This window comes from Siphateles boraxobius, unplaced genomic scaffold, assembly GCF_051911475.1.
Source record: "Siphateles boraxobius isolate OS27281-9 unplaced genomic scaffold, OSU_SipBor_1 100, whole genome shotgun sequence".
NCBI classification, from domain to species: Eukaryota; Metazoa; Chordata; class Actinopteri; order Cypriniformes; family Leuciscidae; genus Siphateles; species Siphateles boraxobius.
The window spans coordinates 292,152-307,445 of record NW_027508701.1 but is presented as its reverse complement, the minus strand read 5'-3'; the positions used below and the strand labels follow the sequence as shown (position 1 = coordinate 307,445).

At 39.3% G+C, this 15,294-nt stretch overlaps 1 protein-coding gene across 1 annotated transcript in view; it reads left to right on the top strand.

Moving 5' to 3' along the window:
- The window catches only part of LOC143747365 (sacsin-like), a 40,712-nt gene extending 25,898 nt beyond the window's left edge, over positions 1-14,814 (top strand). The window contains exons 6-8 of the mRNA XM_077240131.1: positions 1,881-3,309; positions 3,411-3,499; positions 3,603-14,814. Of these exons, the coding sequence (XP_077096246.1) occupies positions 1,881-3,309; positions 3,411-3,499; positions 3,603-14,452 (12,368 nt within the window). The 3' untranslated portion in view covers positions 14,453-14,814. The remainder of the gene's footprint in view (positions 1-1,880; positions 3,310-3,410; positions 3,500-3,602) is intronic.
- The last annotated feature ends 480 nt before the right edge of the window (positions 14,815-15,294 follow it).

The following is a 15,294-nucleotide window of genomic DNA, read 5'->3' as shown; positions in this document are numbered from 1 at the left end:
TGGAATGTGACGGCACATCTGTATCTCCTATTTTCCTAAAGTCTTGTACCAGTGCCCCCGCAGTGTTGGTCTGGTTTCACACTTAACTTGATTCTATCGAATCCTGGTGCGTTTGTGTGCATCTGACGTCATCGCAAACGTGCACGACGCATGATAGAAAACAGAACGCGGGTCAATATATTGTTTTTTTGATCAATTTGGTGCTATTATGCGCAGCTGAGTGAACAACACAGGTTTACTGTGTGTCGCATTTGGCTTTCTGCTGATTGCAAACGCAGGAGACAGTGGATTTCCATTAATTTGTTGCCCTGAGTCCACGCGCTATGTGTGTGCGAATACACTGCAGACTCACTCTCGCTCTTATCCAAGGTAAATTATCAACACTATCATCCCTTACATGTGTTTTATTTAACTAAATACATCATAATCAGCTAAAAAGCATGCGCGGTCACTTTACTTCCTGAACAAGTGCGCACCCGAATTCGTGATGCTTTCACATTCACGCTAACCGCAGCACGGTTCGAGTCTAACCGAACTCACACCATCTCCTCCAGGTAGTCTCGGGTCCGGTACCCCAGTGCGCACCGGGGTCCGCATGACAGCGTTCACATTAGCGAATTTTCATGCGAACCGTGACCCGCTCCGAACTAAACTGCCAGTGTGAAAGCACCCTACACGTTTCAAGTAAGCCAACTGAAGTAGCCTACTGTACACGTTAGCGCCTATTTCTTTACGCTAGTAACTGCTAGCTAGGAATTCGCAGACTAAGTGACTGAGGGTGCTTTCACACTGGCAGTTTAGTTCGGTAACTTACTAACGTTAGCACAGTGCATAACAACAATCGTTAATTGCTGAACAGAAATCGTGTCAGATTGAGTGTCATACAAGTAGCCTACTGTAAGGTTGAGGATGGCCTTATGCAATATTTACACTGCTCTATTCCAGTAGATCAATGTATATGTCTTTTTCAATTAATATAGGCTATTTATCAGGCAGGTGCCTGTGCACTGTCAGAGTCTTCTGGGTTAAAATTGAATTACAGTTGTTGCACTGTCTCAGATTTTGTTCAAACCTTGTCTATATTAAGAATGTGTCCCAAAACCAAGGCCTGTAAAATACTGTTCAAATCCAATGTCTTCATATTTTCAGACCTTGAAATTACCTCAGTTTTACAGCCTGAAAATCACATTATCTGGGAAGCAATATTTGGACATTAATATAATGAAAAGTATTATCCATAGGCAGCCTCAACTTTGTGGGGTGAAAGACAAACATGCCAATATGACTGAATCATTACAAGTTTGTACGGCATTCCCTAGATTTGGAAAAAAGTGTGAAAAGACTGACAGTAGCATAAACTTAGAGCAAAATCTAGGAGGATCTTTCTGCTATCTTCTGCTAGATCTTTCTGATCTTTCAAAATCTTTCTGCTATTACGAAACACAATTTTGGCTGTGTATAGCAGTATCTCTTTTAATGTGATAAAAACACAACATAATAATTTTGACTATGTATTGGTATGTCATTTACGGTGGTGTAAGGTGCTGGAAAAAGCTTTAAAATGGACCTTGAAAGTTCTTGAATTTGACATTGGAAAATGTGTACGAACCCTGCATTAAACACTGGGTTCTATAAAGGGAGTTTTATGAGTCAAAATATATTTTTTGCTTATGCTATTTTTGGCTTTTGGGCCCACGTACACTTTTAGTGAGGATCCTACACACAGTTTTATAAATGACACCCCTGATCAGCTACAACATCAGTTTTTACAAATAAATGCCCCTCGGGGTTCTTGTGGTGTCCGATTCTGACATGTAAATTGGCACAACACTGGTGACGCAACAATATTTATAATTATTATTATTATTGTTTATTTACAGACTTGCCATGTGTATTCAGTTCTGAACACCTAGCCATTTTTGACCCACAAAAGAAGATGTTTGGAGAGGATGAAGAAGGCTATCGATGGTCTTTGGATGATGAAGAGGACAGAGAGAGCCTTTTGAACTTAAGAGATCAGTTCCAGCCCTTTCAAAATGTAGTCAGTAAAGTCAACAATTGTTCCTGGGAGAAGGTCATTAGTGAGGAGCAATACTTCAAAGGAACGCTTTTCCGCTTCCCTCTGCGTAATGAGGCTTCTGAGATCTCCGATAACTTGTATGACTCCACAAAAGTTACACAGCTTTTTGACAGTTTCATTGTTGATGCAGACATCAGTCTTCTTTTCCTGAGGAATGTGTCATCCATTACTTTGCTGCATATTGACACCAATGGTTTCTGCAACAATAGGTTAAAAGTTTCAGCGTCAAATCAATTTGACACTGACCTTTCTCATGTCAAGCAGGAATCATTTGACAGAAAAACTTGTTTCAAAACAGTATCACACATTCCCCATCAAATGGAAGAAACAAGGTCCCAGTGGCTTGTGACATCTTGCCTTCTGAAACATGGATATATACCAGAGATTGACTCTTTAGCCAGTAAGCTGAGCTTCTACCCTCAAGTTGATGCAGCTTTTCGAATAGATAAAGACAGATCACTTTGCAATGGGCGACTCAGTTGCTTTCTGCCACTTCCAAATAATGACTCAAACAAAACTGGGCTTCCCATTCACATCAATGCTTGCTTTGGCCTGACAGATAATCGGAGGTTCATTAAGTGGCAAGAGGAGGATCAGAAGAATGACGAGTCTGCAAGGTGGAATGAGCTACTTATAAAATATATCCTTCCTCATGTATATCTTATGATGATCCTGGATGCCATTCAGTTATCCAGAAACTCGACCCTGCCTGCTGCCACTGTGTACAATCTTTGGCCTGACCTATCCAAGACTGTACATAAAGAACGATGGCATGAAGTTGCAACAGATACTCTGAAGGGTCTAATTGAATACAAGATCTTTCACCTTTCCAAAGATGAGAAAATCTGGATGTCTCCCTCAGATGCGGTTTTTCCAGTCAACAATATATGTAGTGACACAATGTCTGCGATATCAAGATTATTGATTGCTGAAGGAGAGAACCTGGTCACAGTCCCAGAACATATTTTGAAAGATGTTCAAGAAATCTTCCCTGAAAATTATACCTTGACATGGGTGACTCCATCTTATATTAGAGATGTCCTTCACAGAAGTAAGGCTGAAAACCTCAGTAAAGATGACAAATACTCTCTTCTTGAATTTGCTCTCAGTGATGAGAAGTACACAGAACTACAAGGTCTTAAGCTTCTGCCTCTCAGTGATGGAACCTTCACTTCATTTAGCAATGGAGTGCAGAACACTGTTTTGATTGACAATGAGAAGTTTCCAAGGTAAGGTGTGATATAGTTGTCTCTTTCTTACTTGAATTTGTTAGTGTGTATATAATGTGTTGTCAAAGTACTAATAATCAGGTTTTTTTCTCTCTGTTTAGAAAATTGCTGCCATTTTGTAAAGAAAGATTTATACCCAACGATCTGAGCGCTTTTTGCACTATGCAACTAAGGAAACTAGCAACAATGAGTACGTCATTTTCATATATTTCATTGTGAATGTTTATAATAATATAAAATTAATGTTATACATGTTTGTGAAAATTGGTCTCAATCATTTCACTTTTTTTCAGGCATATACAACATAATAAATTTGGAGGCTAAACATGTTGTTGCACTCACCAAGAAGCACTTACCCATGGACTGGAAGGTGACCCAAGGTCATGTGACTTGGAAAACAGCAGAAAATCATCATCCACCAAAGAGCTGGCTGGCTGAATTCTGGAAGTTTCTTAGCACTGAATTGATTGAGTTAAACAGCTTTATAGACGTACCTTTAATACCACTGGAGACACTACAGAGTTCAGGCAATTCTATACTGTTAGCAAGGTTGCAGAGTAACACAACTTTGATCTTTCAGAGTAGCACAGCATCTAGCTTGTCAGATCATGTTCAGAAAGTGTTAGGAATGGTGGGGTGTACAGTCATAAAAAGAGATGAGTGTCTTAGACATCATGACATTGAGAGGTATGTTCTTCCTTCTTCACCAAGAAGTGTTCTACAAGTCTTTGTGAACTCACACAGAGATCAGGTCATCAAAGGCATTGCCTCGGCTTCATCACATGAAAAAGAGGAGTTGAAAATGTATATTTCTTCTTTGAATTCAATCTCAAATGCTGAAAAGAACTTGCTTTCCATGTTGCCAATCTTCAGAATGATGTCTGGGAAATATGTTGCAGTTCAATCAAAGCAAGCAGTTGTTTCAACTACCAAACCAGCCATTTCAAATGATCTGCCAATGCCTGAGACCATTGTACAGTGTGCAAATGAAGCTGATCGCAGACTTTTGACTCTTCTGAATATTGAACTGTTGGATGCCGCTAAGTTGGCTGTTCATTTGGTTGACTGCATTGAGGCAGCCTCTTTCCAAAAAGGTGAGGAACAGACAGTAATGACCTGGATATTGAATAATGGTAGCATTCTACTCTCACAAAGTGAGCAGCTGCTTGCGAAAACCAAACGTCTCAATTTTATTGAGACAACTCGGGGAGAACGCAAACAAGCCTCAAACGTTTTTGATCCAAGAAACAGGACATTTCAGGATCTTTTCGAGGCGGATTTCTTTCCCCCAACTATTTACACAAAGACCCAGGAAATGCTTCAGAGTTTGCGGCGCCTTGGCCTAAGGACAGAGCAAAAAGAAATATCAACAGAAAACATACTCCAAGTCATAAATCATACTGAAAAGCTTTGTGTCCACTCACCAGATATGGCATTCAAAAAAGCTAATACTCTTGTTCGAGTCCTGAATGAGAATGATTTCCTCTCAAAATTCACCAAGGCGCAAATAGAAGAGCTGAAGCAAAGGCAGTGGATGCCCTGTGAAGAGCCAAAGTTCTTGAATGGAAGCATTTGTAGAAATCTTAAGAAAGGTCTCTATAAGCCAGCTGAAGTAAGGGATTCAAAGTATTCTTCAATTGTTGGATATGTAATGCCACTTACCTCTGAGCTAACAGGACATGTCTGCAAAAATCTTGGACTTCATGAGCCTCCTCCTGCTGGAAAAGTCTTGGAGAACCTCTCTGCACTGAGATCAATGGTCAACCCAAATTCAGATTTTCAGTTTAAAACCAAGCTGCACAATATTTACAAATTCATGCAAGACGGCATGAGAAATTTCACAGATTTGATGGACACAAAAAGCATCCCTTGGATTTGGAATAAAAGTGAGTTTGTCTGTCCAGGAGATATAGTTTTAGCCTATCCACCTGAATTGGATCTAAGCCCCTACATCAAGAAAGTGCCTGAAGAGTTTTTGCAATATGAAAACCTGCTAACAAAATTTGGTGTGAAGAAAACACTGTCCTATGAAGAGATTGAAGACATACTCCATGACATAAAACAAAATATTGACTGCAGATATCCTCCTCATGGAGACTTGACAGAACTTAAAGTGTCAATTGCCATTCTTGACTGGATGCGAAAGAATGAGAAGCTTTTAAAGGACAGTACCCCTGTGCCTGTCATAGCACAAAGTCAAAACTTTACTCTGCAGCCTTTGTCCAAAACAGTCTTCTGTGACATCAGTGCAGAAGGACTGGATGACCTGAAACAAGACAATGAGGAGTTCTATGTCATTCATGAAGAAGTTCTACCCATCACTGCAAAATGGTTGAAAGTCCCATCCTTAAGTACTCGCATCTTAAAACCACAGTTCATTCAAGCAGAGCAAGAGTCATTTGGTATAGAACAATGTGGACAATCTGAACCAATTACTCAAAGAATTAAAAACATTCTGAAAGAGTATGATGAAGAAAGTGACATTTTCAAAGAACTCCTACAAAATGCTGAGGATGCTGGGGCAACCACATGTAAATTCCTACTTGACTTCAGAAAACACAAAGACCCCCCTGAAACACTCTTTGATCATGGAATGGCTCTCTGCAATGGACCATGCCTTTGGATCTTCAACAATGAGCTTTTTTCACAAGAAGACTGGAAAAACATTGTCAAAGTGGGGTCAGCATCAAAGGAAAAAAAAGTTGAGATGATCGGAAAGTTTGGACTTGGATTTAATGCTGTTTACCATGTAAGTGATATTCCTTCGATTTTGAGTGGAAAAAGTCTTCTCATTCTTGATCCAAATGTCACCCATTTGGAAAAGCACATACTCAGCAAAGGAAACCCGGGAATTAAACTTGACCCTTTCCAGGAACGACTGTACAAAAGGTTTCCTGGACAGTTTAAATCTTATGAAGGAATTTTTGATTGTGATTTGTCTGTGCAAAACAGCAAGAAAGCTTACAATGGGACCTTGATTAAATTACCATTTCGCACTCTGGAGGAGGCCAATAAGTCAGAGATCAGTTCAAAGGTATATGATGAAGAGCGAATTAGGAGTTTTAAAAATCATTTGACTGACAACTCACAAACTCACCTACTATTTCTGAAGAGCATTACATCGATGTCCCTTCAAATTGTCCCAGAAAATGCATCGACTCCTCTATGGAATGATCAGATTCAGACTCCTCTCAAAATATCCAGAGAAGTCATGAATTCATTTGCTGTCTTGAATGACACACGTCTCCAAGAGATCGAGAAGACCTTCAGAAATAGTGATATCAAATGCCCCAACATTACTGATGTCAACAAAGCACACATTGTTAAAATAGTTCATGATAACTCAGATAAATCCCTCACTCAGTACTGGCTTTTGTACTCCTGTTTTGGGACACATGATTCTTTGCAAATGTTCCAGAGAAGAACTGAACAAGAACATGTATTTTCATTTCCAATTGGAGGTATAGCTGTACCTTTGCATAAAGAGGCAAAAAATAATTCATGGTCCCCTGATGAAAGCCTGAAGCATGAAGGCCAGGCTTTTTGCTTTCTTCCTCTCTCAATTGAGACAGGTCTTCCAGTCCATGTCAATGGAACTTTTGCAGTCACTTCTAATAGGAAAAGTCTATGGGAAAAAGGAGTGAAGTCTGAGTGGAACAAAGCTTTACTGAAAGATGCCGTAACCTCTGCTTACATCACTATACTGCTTGAGCTGAAAAAAATGGCCCAAAATGGACATATCCAGAACTATTCCTTCCATACATTCTGGCCTAACACAGAGAGAGTAAGCAAAGCATTTTTACCCATGGTTGAGTCTTTCTACTCAGCAGTTGTGCAGAAAGCCAATGGCAATTCTCTGGAGGTTTTCAGCAATGGACATAATTGGTGTTCTATGGACAATGTGAGATTTCTGAATCCAAAAATTGAGGAGAGCCGAGTAATTGGAGACATTGCTATGAAAATGTTCTTGAGCTTGGGAGCTTCATATTCCAGTGTTGTTTCTCTCCCATCATGGGTAAGACAGAGTTTCATCGATTGTGGCTTTGAGCCAGAGATCAAACAAAGAACAATCAACTGGCCTGAGTTTTACAAAATTGTTTTTGAGAACTTGATTTCTGTGGACACACACTGCAGAAATATTCTTGTGCTGAATGCCATTGACTTGAATGATCATGCTGTTGATGACCTGCTGAAAAGCTACCCTTGTATTCCAACACAGAGTTGTAAAAAGCTTCAATTAATCAAGAGACTTGTGAATCCTTCTGGCAAAATGGCTTGTTTGTATGAACTTAAGGAAGGACGCTTTCTTGAAGGAACAGAAAATGACTTTCTCTCACCAAAAAGGATTCAACGACTTTCAGATATGGGAATGTTGAGTGACCGCCTCCCTTTAGAGGACATCATAGAAAGAGCAGGGAAGATATCCAGTGTTTGGCAACAGGATAAATCTAAATGTCGTAAACGTCTTCAGTGCCTTGTGGAGTCAATGAAAGACTCCTCAGAAGATGTGAATTCTCTGCACTGGCACACACTGTCTCAAATACCATTCCTTCCTGCCTTAGTTCCTTTAGTTCAGCAAAACAAGAACCCCACTGTTCTTAAAAAACCTTCTGAAGTTTACAATGACAGTTGTCACAATTTAGTAAGCATGACAGAATTCACAGTTGATCATTCAAACCTTCAAATATACAATTATGATCCAGTTCTCCAAAAACTGAGAGTGCTGACAAATCCACCAGTTGAGACTGTTCTTCAGCAGCTGTTAAAAGCACACCAACACTGCAATGCAATTAAAAAGACGACTGTCTTTAACATTGCCCAGTCTTGCTATGAATATCTCAACAATTACTTGTTGGAACAGAAAGATCCCAATCCCATTATTGGTCATGCAAAATCATTTCCATTCATTTTTATTGAGGATCACTTTGTAAATGTGAGGTCAGTGGCCAGAAGTGAACAATTTGAGGAGAAACCATATCTCTATGTGCTTCCAGTTATCTTCTCCAAATTTGAGAGGCTCTGGGATTGCCTTGGTGTCAACAAACAATTCACAAAAGAGCAATTTGTTGCTGCACTTGATGAAATTAAGACTTTAAATGGATCTCAACCTCTTTCCCTGTCAGACCTCCATAAGTGTGTTGCAATACTCATGAAAGGGCTATACAAAATCAAAGTTGAAAAGCTTACAAACTGTCTCATACCTGATAAGAGAGGTGTGTTGACATATTCTAAAGAGCTGAGATTTAATGACAGTCCATGGATGCCTGTCTCAGCTGGTGTCAAGCTCGCCCATGATCTGATACCTCGTTCTGTGGCCTGCCATTTTGGTGTAATGACAACAAGACACCATACTTTGAAAAATCATCTAGTCACTGGATTTTCCCTTCATGCCCAGAAATTTGGACAAACTGAGAAACTAACTGTCCGAATAAAAAATATAATTGATGCATATCCATCTAAAAAGGATATTCTGAAAGAGCTCATTCAAAATGCTGATGATGCACAGGCAACAGAAATTCACTTTGTGTGGGACAAAAGAAAACATAAGACAGAAAAGATATTTGGAAAGAAATGGGAACTGGTTCAAGGCCCGGCTCTTTGTGTGTACAACAACAGAACATTTTCTGATGATGATCTGCAAGGCATTCAACAGCTGGGGGAAGGAGGAAAACATGGCACTTTAGGGAGAACTGGAAAATATGGACTTGGCTTCAATTCTGTGTATCATCTGACAGATTGTCCATCTATCCTGACCGGTGACAAATGGCTCTGTATTTCTGATCCAAATCTAAAATATGTGGAAGGCATAACAAAACAGTCCCCAGGCTGCATGTTTTCAGTTGATGATGATTTAAAAAAATCTTTTGAGGATGTTTATCATACTTTTCTTCCAGAAATGTTTGCACTCAATTCTGGAACCATGTTCAGGCTCCCTCTCAGGACAGAGAAAATGGCAGAAAAATCTGAAATATCTAGACATGCAGTCACAGACGATGACATGAATGAACTTTACTATGCCTTGACTGAAGATCCTGAAGGACTAATACTCTTCTTGAAACACATCACAAAAATACAGTTCTTGGAGATCAGTGAAGATGGAAAGGGGAAAAAAAGTGATTTCCTTATTGAAAAGAAACACACAGACAAGAGCATGTTAAGCAAGCAAAACTTTCACAGACATGTTCGAGAATCCCTGATGTCAGGAACAGCAGAACCCTGCAAAACCATCTATGGCTTGCAAATCTCATCTGGAAATAAACAAAGTCAATGGGTCATTACAGAGGGCTTTAGCTTTTCAAAACAAATCCATGAGAGAAAAAACAAGCAAGATCATTTTAAAGTTCCTCAAGCTGCTCTTGCTGCATGTTGGAAAAGCTCATTTAACCACACATTTACTGGCAGGGCATTTTGTTCTTTGCCATTACCTGGAGAAACTGGTTTGCCAGTCCATGTGAATGCAAATTTTGAAGTAGATTCTTCTAGAAGGGACTTGTGGAAAGAGGATGGTGATAGTCTGAAGACAGAGTGGAACCAGTCACTGAAAGTAAACATCATTTCACCACTCTATGCTGATCTGCTATTACGTCTGTGTTCAGTCATGCAGGATACACCTACATTTCTTGCATTCCTCAAGTCACAGCTAGAGTCTATTTGCCTTAATTACTTTCCATGCACTTCACAGAAAGTAGACAAAGTCTGGCATGAGATGATCCATGAGGTCTATAGGTCAATCAGCCAACGTGATCTTCCTGTCATACCTACTGTACATGCTGTTTCTGTTGAGTCATCACATCTTTCACAACATAAATACACAGTCACCTGGTGCAGTCCATCTAAACCACATTCAGAAAACTTTCCATATTTTTCAAATGACAATGATGGAATTTTTGAAATTTTAGATGACATCGGCATGAAATTAGTGCCAAACACGAGAAAAATTAATGAAATAAAAGACAATTTCAAATCAGCTGGTGTGAATGTGACAGAAGTCAGCCCTTCAACAGTGATGAATTTCTTGAAGAAAAGATCGCTGAATGATCCTTCCCAGACAACTAGTGGATTGCCTTTGCCCATCAACCAGACATGGATTAAAGACAAGAAAAGATGTTCAAAACTTCTGAGCTTCTGCTTGACAAATGCTGATGAGAAAAATGTCCATGATCTCAATGGGCTGCCTCTTCTCCTCACTGAAGATCAGATGTTAAGAGTCTTTGACTATCAATCCCCAAAGCTGATATCACAATTTAGCAGTCTTTTCCAAGGACATCAGGAAATGTTTGCAGACAGTTATGTCAATAGAAGTCATGTCCAAATTCTGCGTGAGGGAAAGTTTATTAAGGACTTATCAATTGACATAGCAGCAGCGTATTTGAAACCAGAACTTGCTCAACTCCTCAGTCAGTCATTACCTGATCAAAGGTGCCAGCTTTACAAAGTGGAGGCAGAGACGATCAAATGGCTGAAAACATTGTGGATCTTCTTTGATGATCAAGATAAATTCTACAAAGATGAAAACATGAATGTCTTCAGTGAGATAAAAAAGCACTTTGATGACAGTCCTATTTTACCAGTCATTTGCCCCAGTCAAAATAACACACATTTCTTACAAACATTGGGAAACATATCAAAAGTGATTCTGAAGCCAGATGAAAAAATAGCTTCCATTCTCATAAAACTCGGGTTCATGAAATTAGACTACGGCTTTTTCATTGGTCTCATTCTTGATTTCCGTCTCAAGTATATGAATCCAGAACTCCTGCAAACAGGAGACAGCAGTGCTGTTTTAGAAGAGGTTTATCATGTACCTCATTCGCAGTTTGAGGAGCTTTCTACAGATGAATGTGTAGATCTGCAACGCTTCTTACAGAATGGGATCAGAGATTCCAAAAAGAAGAGTGAACATGTTGGTATGCTCAAGTCCTTGCCCCTGTTCGAGTCAATAACTGGAAAACGAGAAAGGATTGATTTACACAGAATGATTTTCATTCTGAATTCTAAGCTTCAGAATGACTTTTCAAACTTGTACCATGTTGATGGATGTGACAGTATTTTCCTGAAGAACACTTTGGTGAACCTAGTCTTGGCAGAATGTCTAAGCATACAGATTCTAGATGATCTGGAGTTCTGTGTACAGTTTATTCTTCCTTCTGTGCTCATGATGAAAGAGGTCAAGCTTCTTGATTTAATGCGGTTTTTAGTGGAACTTGGACCAGTGGACCCCAGGATTGCCTCTGCATTGAGAGATGTCCAATTTATTCGAGACATCAATGGCTCTCTACAGGTAGCTTCATACTTCTATGATAACAGTGTATCCCTTTACAGGGTAATGCTTCCAAAAGAGAGATTTGTGCCAGAAAAGTTTTGGGATAATTTCCAAGGTAAACAAACTGAAGCACATCGTCTCTTAAAGGGTCTTGGATTGAAACATGAAGTGTCTGATGAGGAAATCATTGAGTTTGCAAAACAAATTGAATCTGAAACAAGAGGCAACAGTCCTCTAGATGGTCTTAAGGAAAGATCAAAAATGTTGCTTAAGATTGTTTTGTCAAAGAGTAATGACAAAAACTCAAATTTACTAAACAGAGTTGCTAACATTAAATTCATCTTCCCAATGCAAATTCAGCAAACACTTTGTGATTATCACAAGGCCTTTGCTCAAGAGAGGGAGGTTGTTGCAATCAGTGGATCACTTATTGGCAGAGACACTGATTACCATTATCTGATATGGACATCTATGCCAATCCTACCTTCAGAAATCTGCTCTTCACATCTCATAAAGAAAATGAAGGATGTCGGAGCCTTGGAGACTCCACCCCTTGGACAAATAGCTGCTAATTTGAAAAACATCTGTACATCTCAGTGTCACACTGACACATTGTTGGAAACAAGAAACACAGTATTTAGCAAATCATATGCATACCTGCAGTCAATAAATTTTGATCCCTCTCTGTTCTCAGACATCCCCATTATCTTGGTTGAAAAAGGGACAAAACTTGTAAAGGCCAAACAGACAGCACTTGTGCTACATGATGATCTTGAGTTTAGGCCTTATTTGTACCGCATTCCCTCAAATTATATGAAATTTGAAGATTTCTTTAAGAAGATTTGTGTAAAGGAGAGGCCCACCATCAATCAATATATCACTGTTCTTCAAGAAATCTATTCTGATAGTTGTGACAAAGACAGTCTTCAGGCAAATCAGCAAAAAACTGTGAAGCGTGTTGTACAACAGTTGTTTTGCCTGTTGAAAGAGGAACAGAACAAAATCTCTTTCCAAAATGACCTACTTTATCTTCCATCAACAGATGGAAGACTCTATGAATCCAACACTTTGTTTTTCAATGACACAGTCTTCCAGCCCGCAAGACTCGAGGGTCCTTTGGAAGCCAAGCTGAAATTGCTGGAAAAATTAAAGTCCTGTCATCTTGGAAATGATCACTATGAACATCAAACATTGTTGCAGTTCCTTCCCCAGCAAGTTCGCCCCAAATTTCTCTCGGATGTAGTGTCTGAAAATCTGGAGGGAGCAAGTGTTCAATATTGTGATGAAGGGGAATGTGAATTTAGGGGCTGGTTTGACAAACACTTGTCTTCTGCTGCATTTCTTCATGGACTAGTCTGTCTCATCAGAGAAGACAGCAAAGGTGGGGTTTCACAGTCTGAGGCTGCAGGAAAGTGTGAAGAAATATTTTCTAAGATTCAGATTATCTGTTGCAAAACTCTTCAAACTGAACTTCTGTTAAACCATGAGCCACTTGAAGGTAGTAGAGCTGAAACAGAAGTTTATGTGAAAAAACAGCAAGATGGATGCAGTTTCTATTTGAAACACAATGATGACATGGTCCCCAAAGTAGTAGATGAAGTTAACATGTGTCTCACTAAAGAAATCAATGCTCTTCTAAAGAACTGTCTGACAACCTCAAGCTTTCAAGTCCTTGGGCATCTTCTGCTGTGTGATAACATGGAGGATGTTGAGAAAACCTTGGCAAAGCATGGCATTCATAATAGTGGCCTTGAGGAAGGACATGATGCCTTACCGAAACCTGGATGTCTCATACCTGAAGAATGGCATGACTGCCTTGATATGAACTTCCTCAACAACTTTGAAAGTGGAGAGTATGTAGGCTTCAGCAAGGACGAATCCGGTGAATATTTCTATGCCATTGTTACCAACCGACTGGATGATCCACTGGGACAAATGAGACAATTTCCCACCAGATATAAAATACAAGTTGGCATTGATGACTTCATTGAAGTAAGCTCTCTTGACCTTTACCAATTTAAACGAGAAAAGAAGGCAACTGTGTCAGCAGGGTCCACTTGTACAGATATAGAACTTCTTTTGGCATCTAGACCTCTACCGAAAAGAGTCTTTCCAGGGACATTTGAAGAGATCAAAAGAGAAATTGACCAAAGCTTAAATGAAATCTGGAATATGTCAGATGAGGACAAACAAAAAGCCCTTAGACGTCTCTACCTCCGTTGGCATCCAGACAAAAACCCAGGCAATGAAGAACTTGCCACTGAGGCATTCAAATACATGCAAAACAGAATTGAGGAACTACAACACGGGAAATTTGAACATAGCACATCCTCAACCTGGAGAGACTTTCGAGATTTCTATGACACGTGGAACACAGAGGCACGAAGACACAGGAGGGGACGCGAGAGGTTCTATCAGAACTACTCTAGAAGACACTATAACTTTTGGTCATACCACAGAGAAACACCAAGGCCAAACAGAGGAGAGGCAAAACGCTGGTATGAACAGGCTCAATGTGACATCAGCGCAGCTCACAGTGACACTGGAGGAGATTGCTCAGAGTGGTGTCTGTTTAAGGTGCATCAGGGTGTGGAAAAAGCCCTGATAGCAGCAATGTTCAGGAGAAGTGGAGAGTATCCCAAAAACTGCTCAATAACTAGCCTTGCTCAGCAAGTGTCCCATTACAGCTCACAGTTGACTTCTTTACCAAACACTGTGAGGCAACTGACTGAACTTGGTGTTGATGGCAAAAAAACCCAGTATCCGAACTATCACCCATTTCCCCACATTCCAAACAAGCAGTTCAGCGTTGATAATGCTAGAAGTGCACTGGATATTGCAACAAAGCTTTTAGAAAAAATAGAAGAATACATTTCTTAAAGTAGCTTGAAATTACAGACTATGTTCCACTGAGACAATCATGAGGATCTTTTCAAGTAACAATGCTGATCTTCTTTTTTCCCCCTGTTTAGTACTGCTACCATGCATACTGGAAAGTTCTTAATTTTTTGTAATCATGTTTTGATAGTTCTATGTCTGGTTCTCTTCTTGCTTTCTGTTATATTTAGCATTTATATTATTGTATACTGGGCATTCTTGTAACAAACAGTAGAGCAATGCCGATGTAATGGGTTTGATTCCTAGGGAAAGCATGAAATAAATGTATATCTTGAATGTAATGTAAGTTACTTTAGATAAACATGTCTGCAAAATGTGGAATAAAATTGACATTAGAATTACAATTTATATTTAAATAATTTAAAAACTTGTTTTTTTATAAAGAAATATTGACAGAAGTCAAAAGCTGTCAACCAAACGTTCACTAAATGACAGAACTGCAAATAAAATGAACATTAACAGTCACACAATCATCCTGCGATACAGATGCTGTATGTGCTTTACAATCTTTGCAGCAAAACCATTTCTTGAGTCTATTGCAATATAAAATATTACATGAATAGTGTTCATGTTGTTGAACAACTCATGTTGTTCTCCTCACTGTTTGATCAAAAAATGAAACTTCAATTTGATCTGGTTTCTTCCATGCCACTGCAAAAAACATGCCAAAAGTATTCATGTTTCTGGTGTCCCAGTAATAACTTATTACACATAAAAAATTAAATAAAATAAAAAACACTGCATACAGCACATCTGAAAATACAAGCAATTATCACGCTTTAACACAGTAATGAAAAGAAAAATGAAAGCCCTCATCTGCAGTG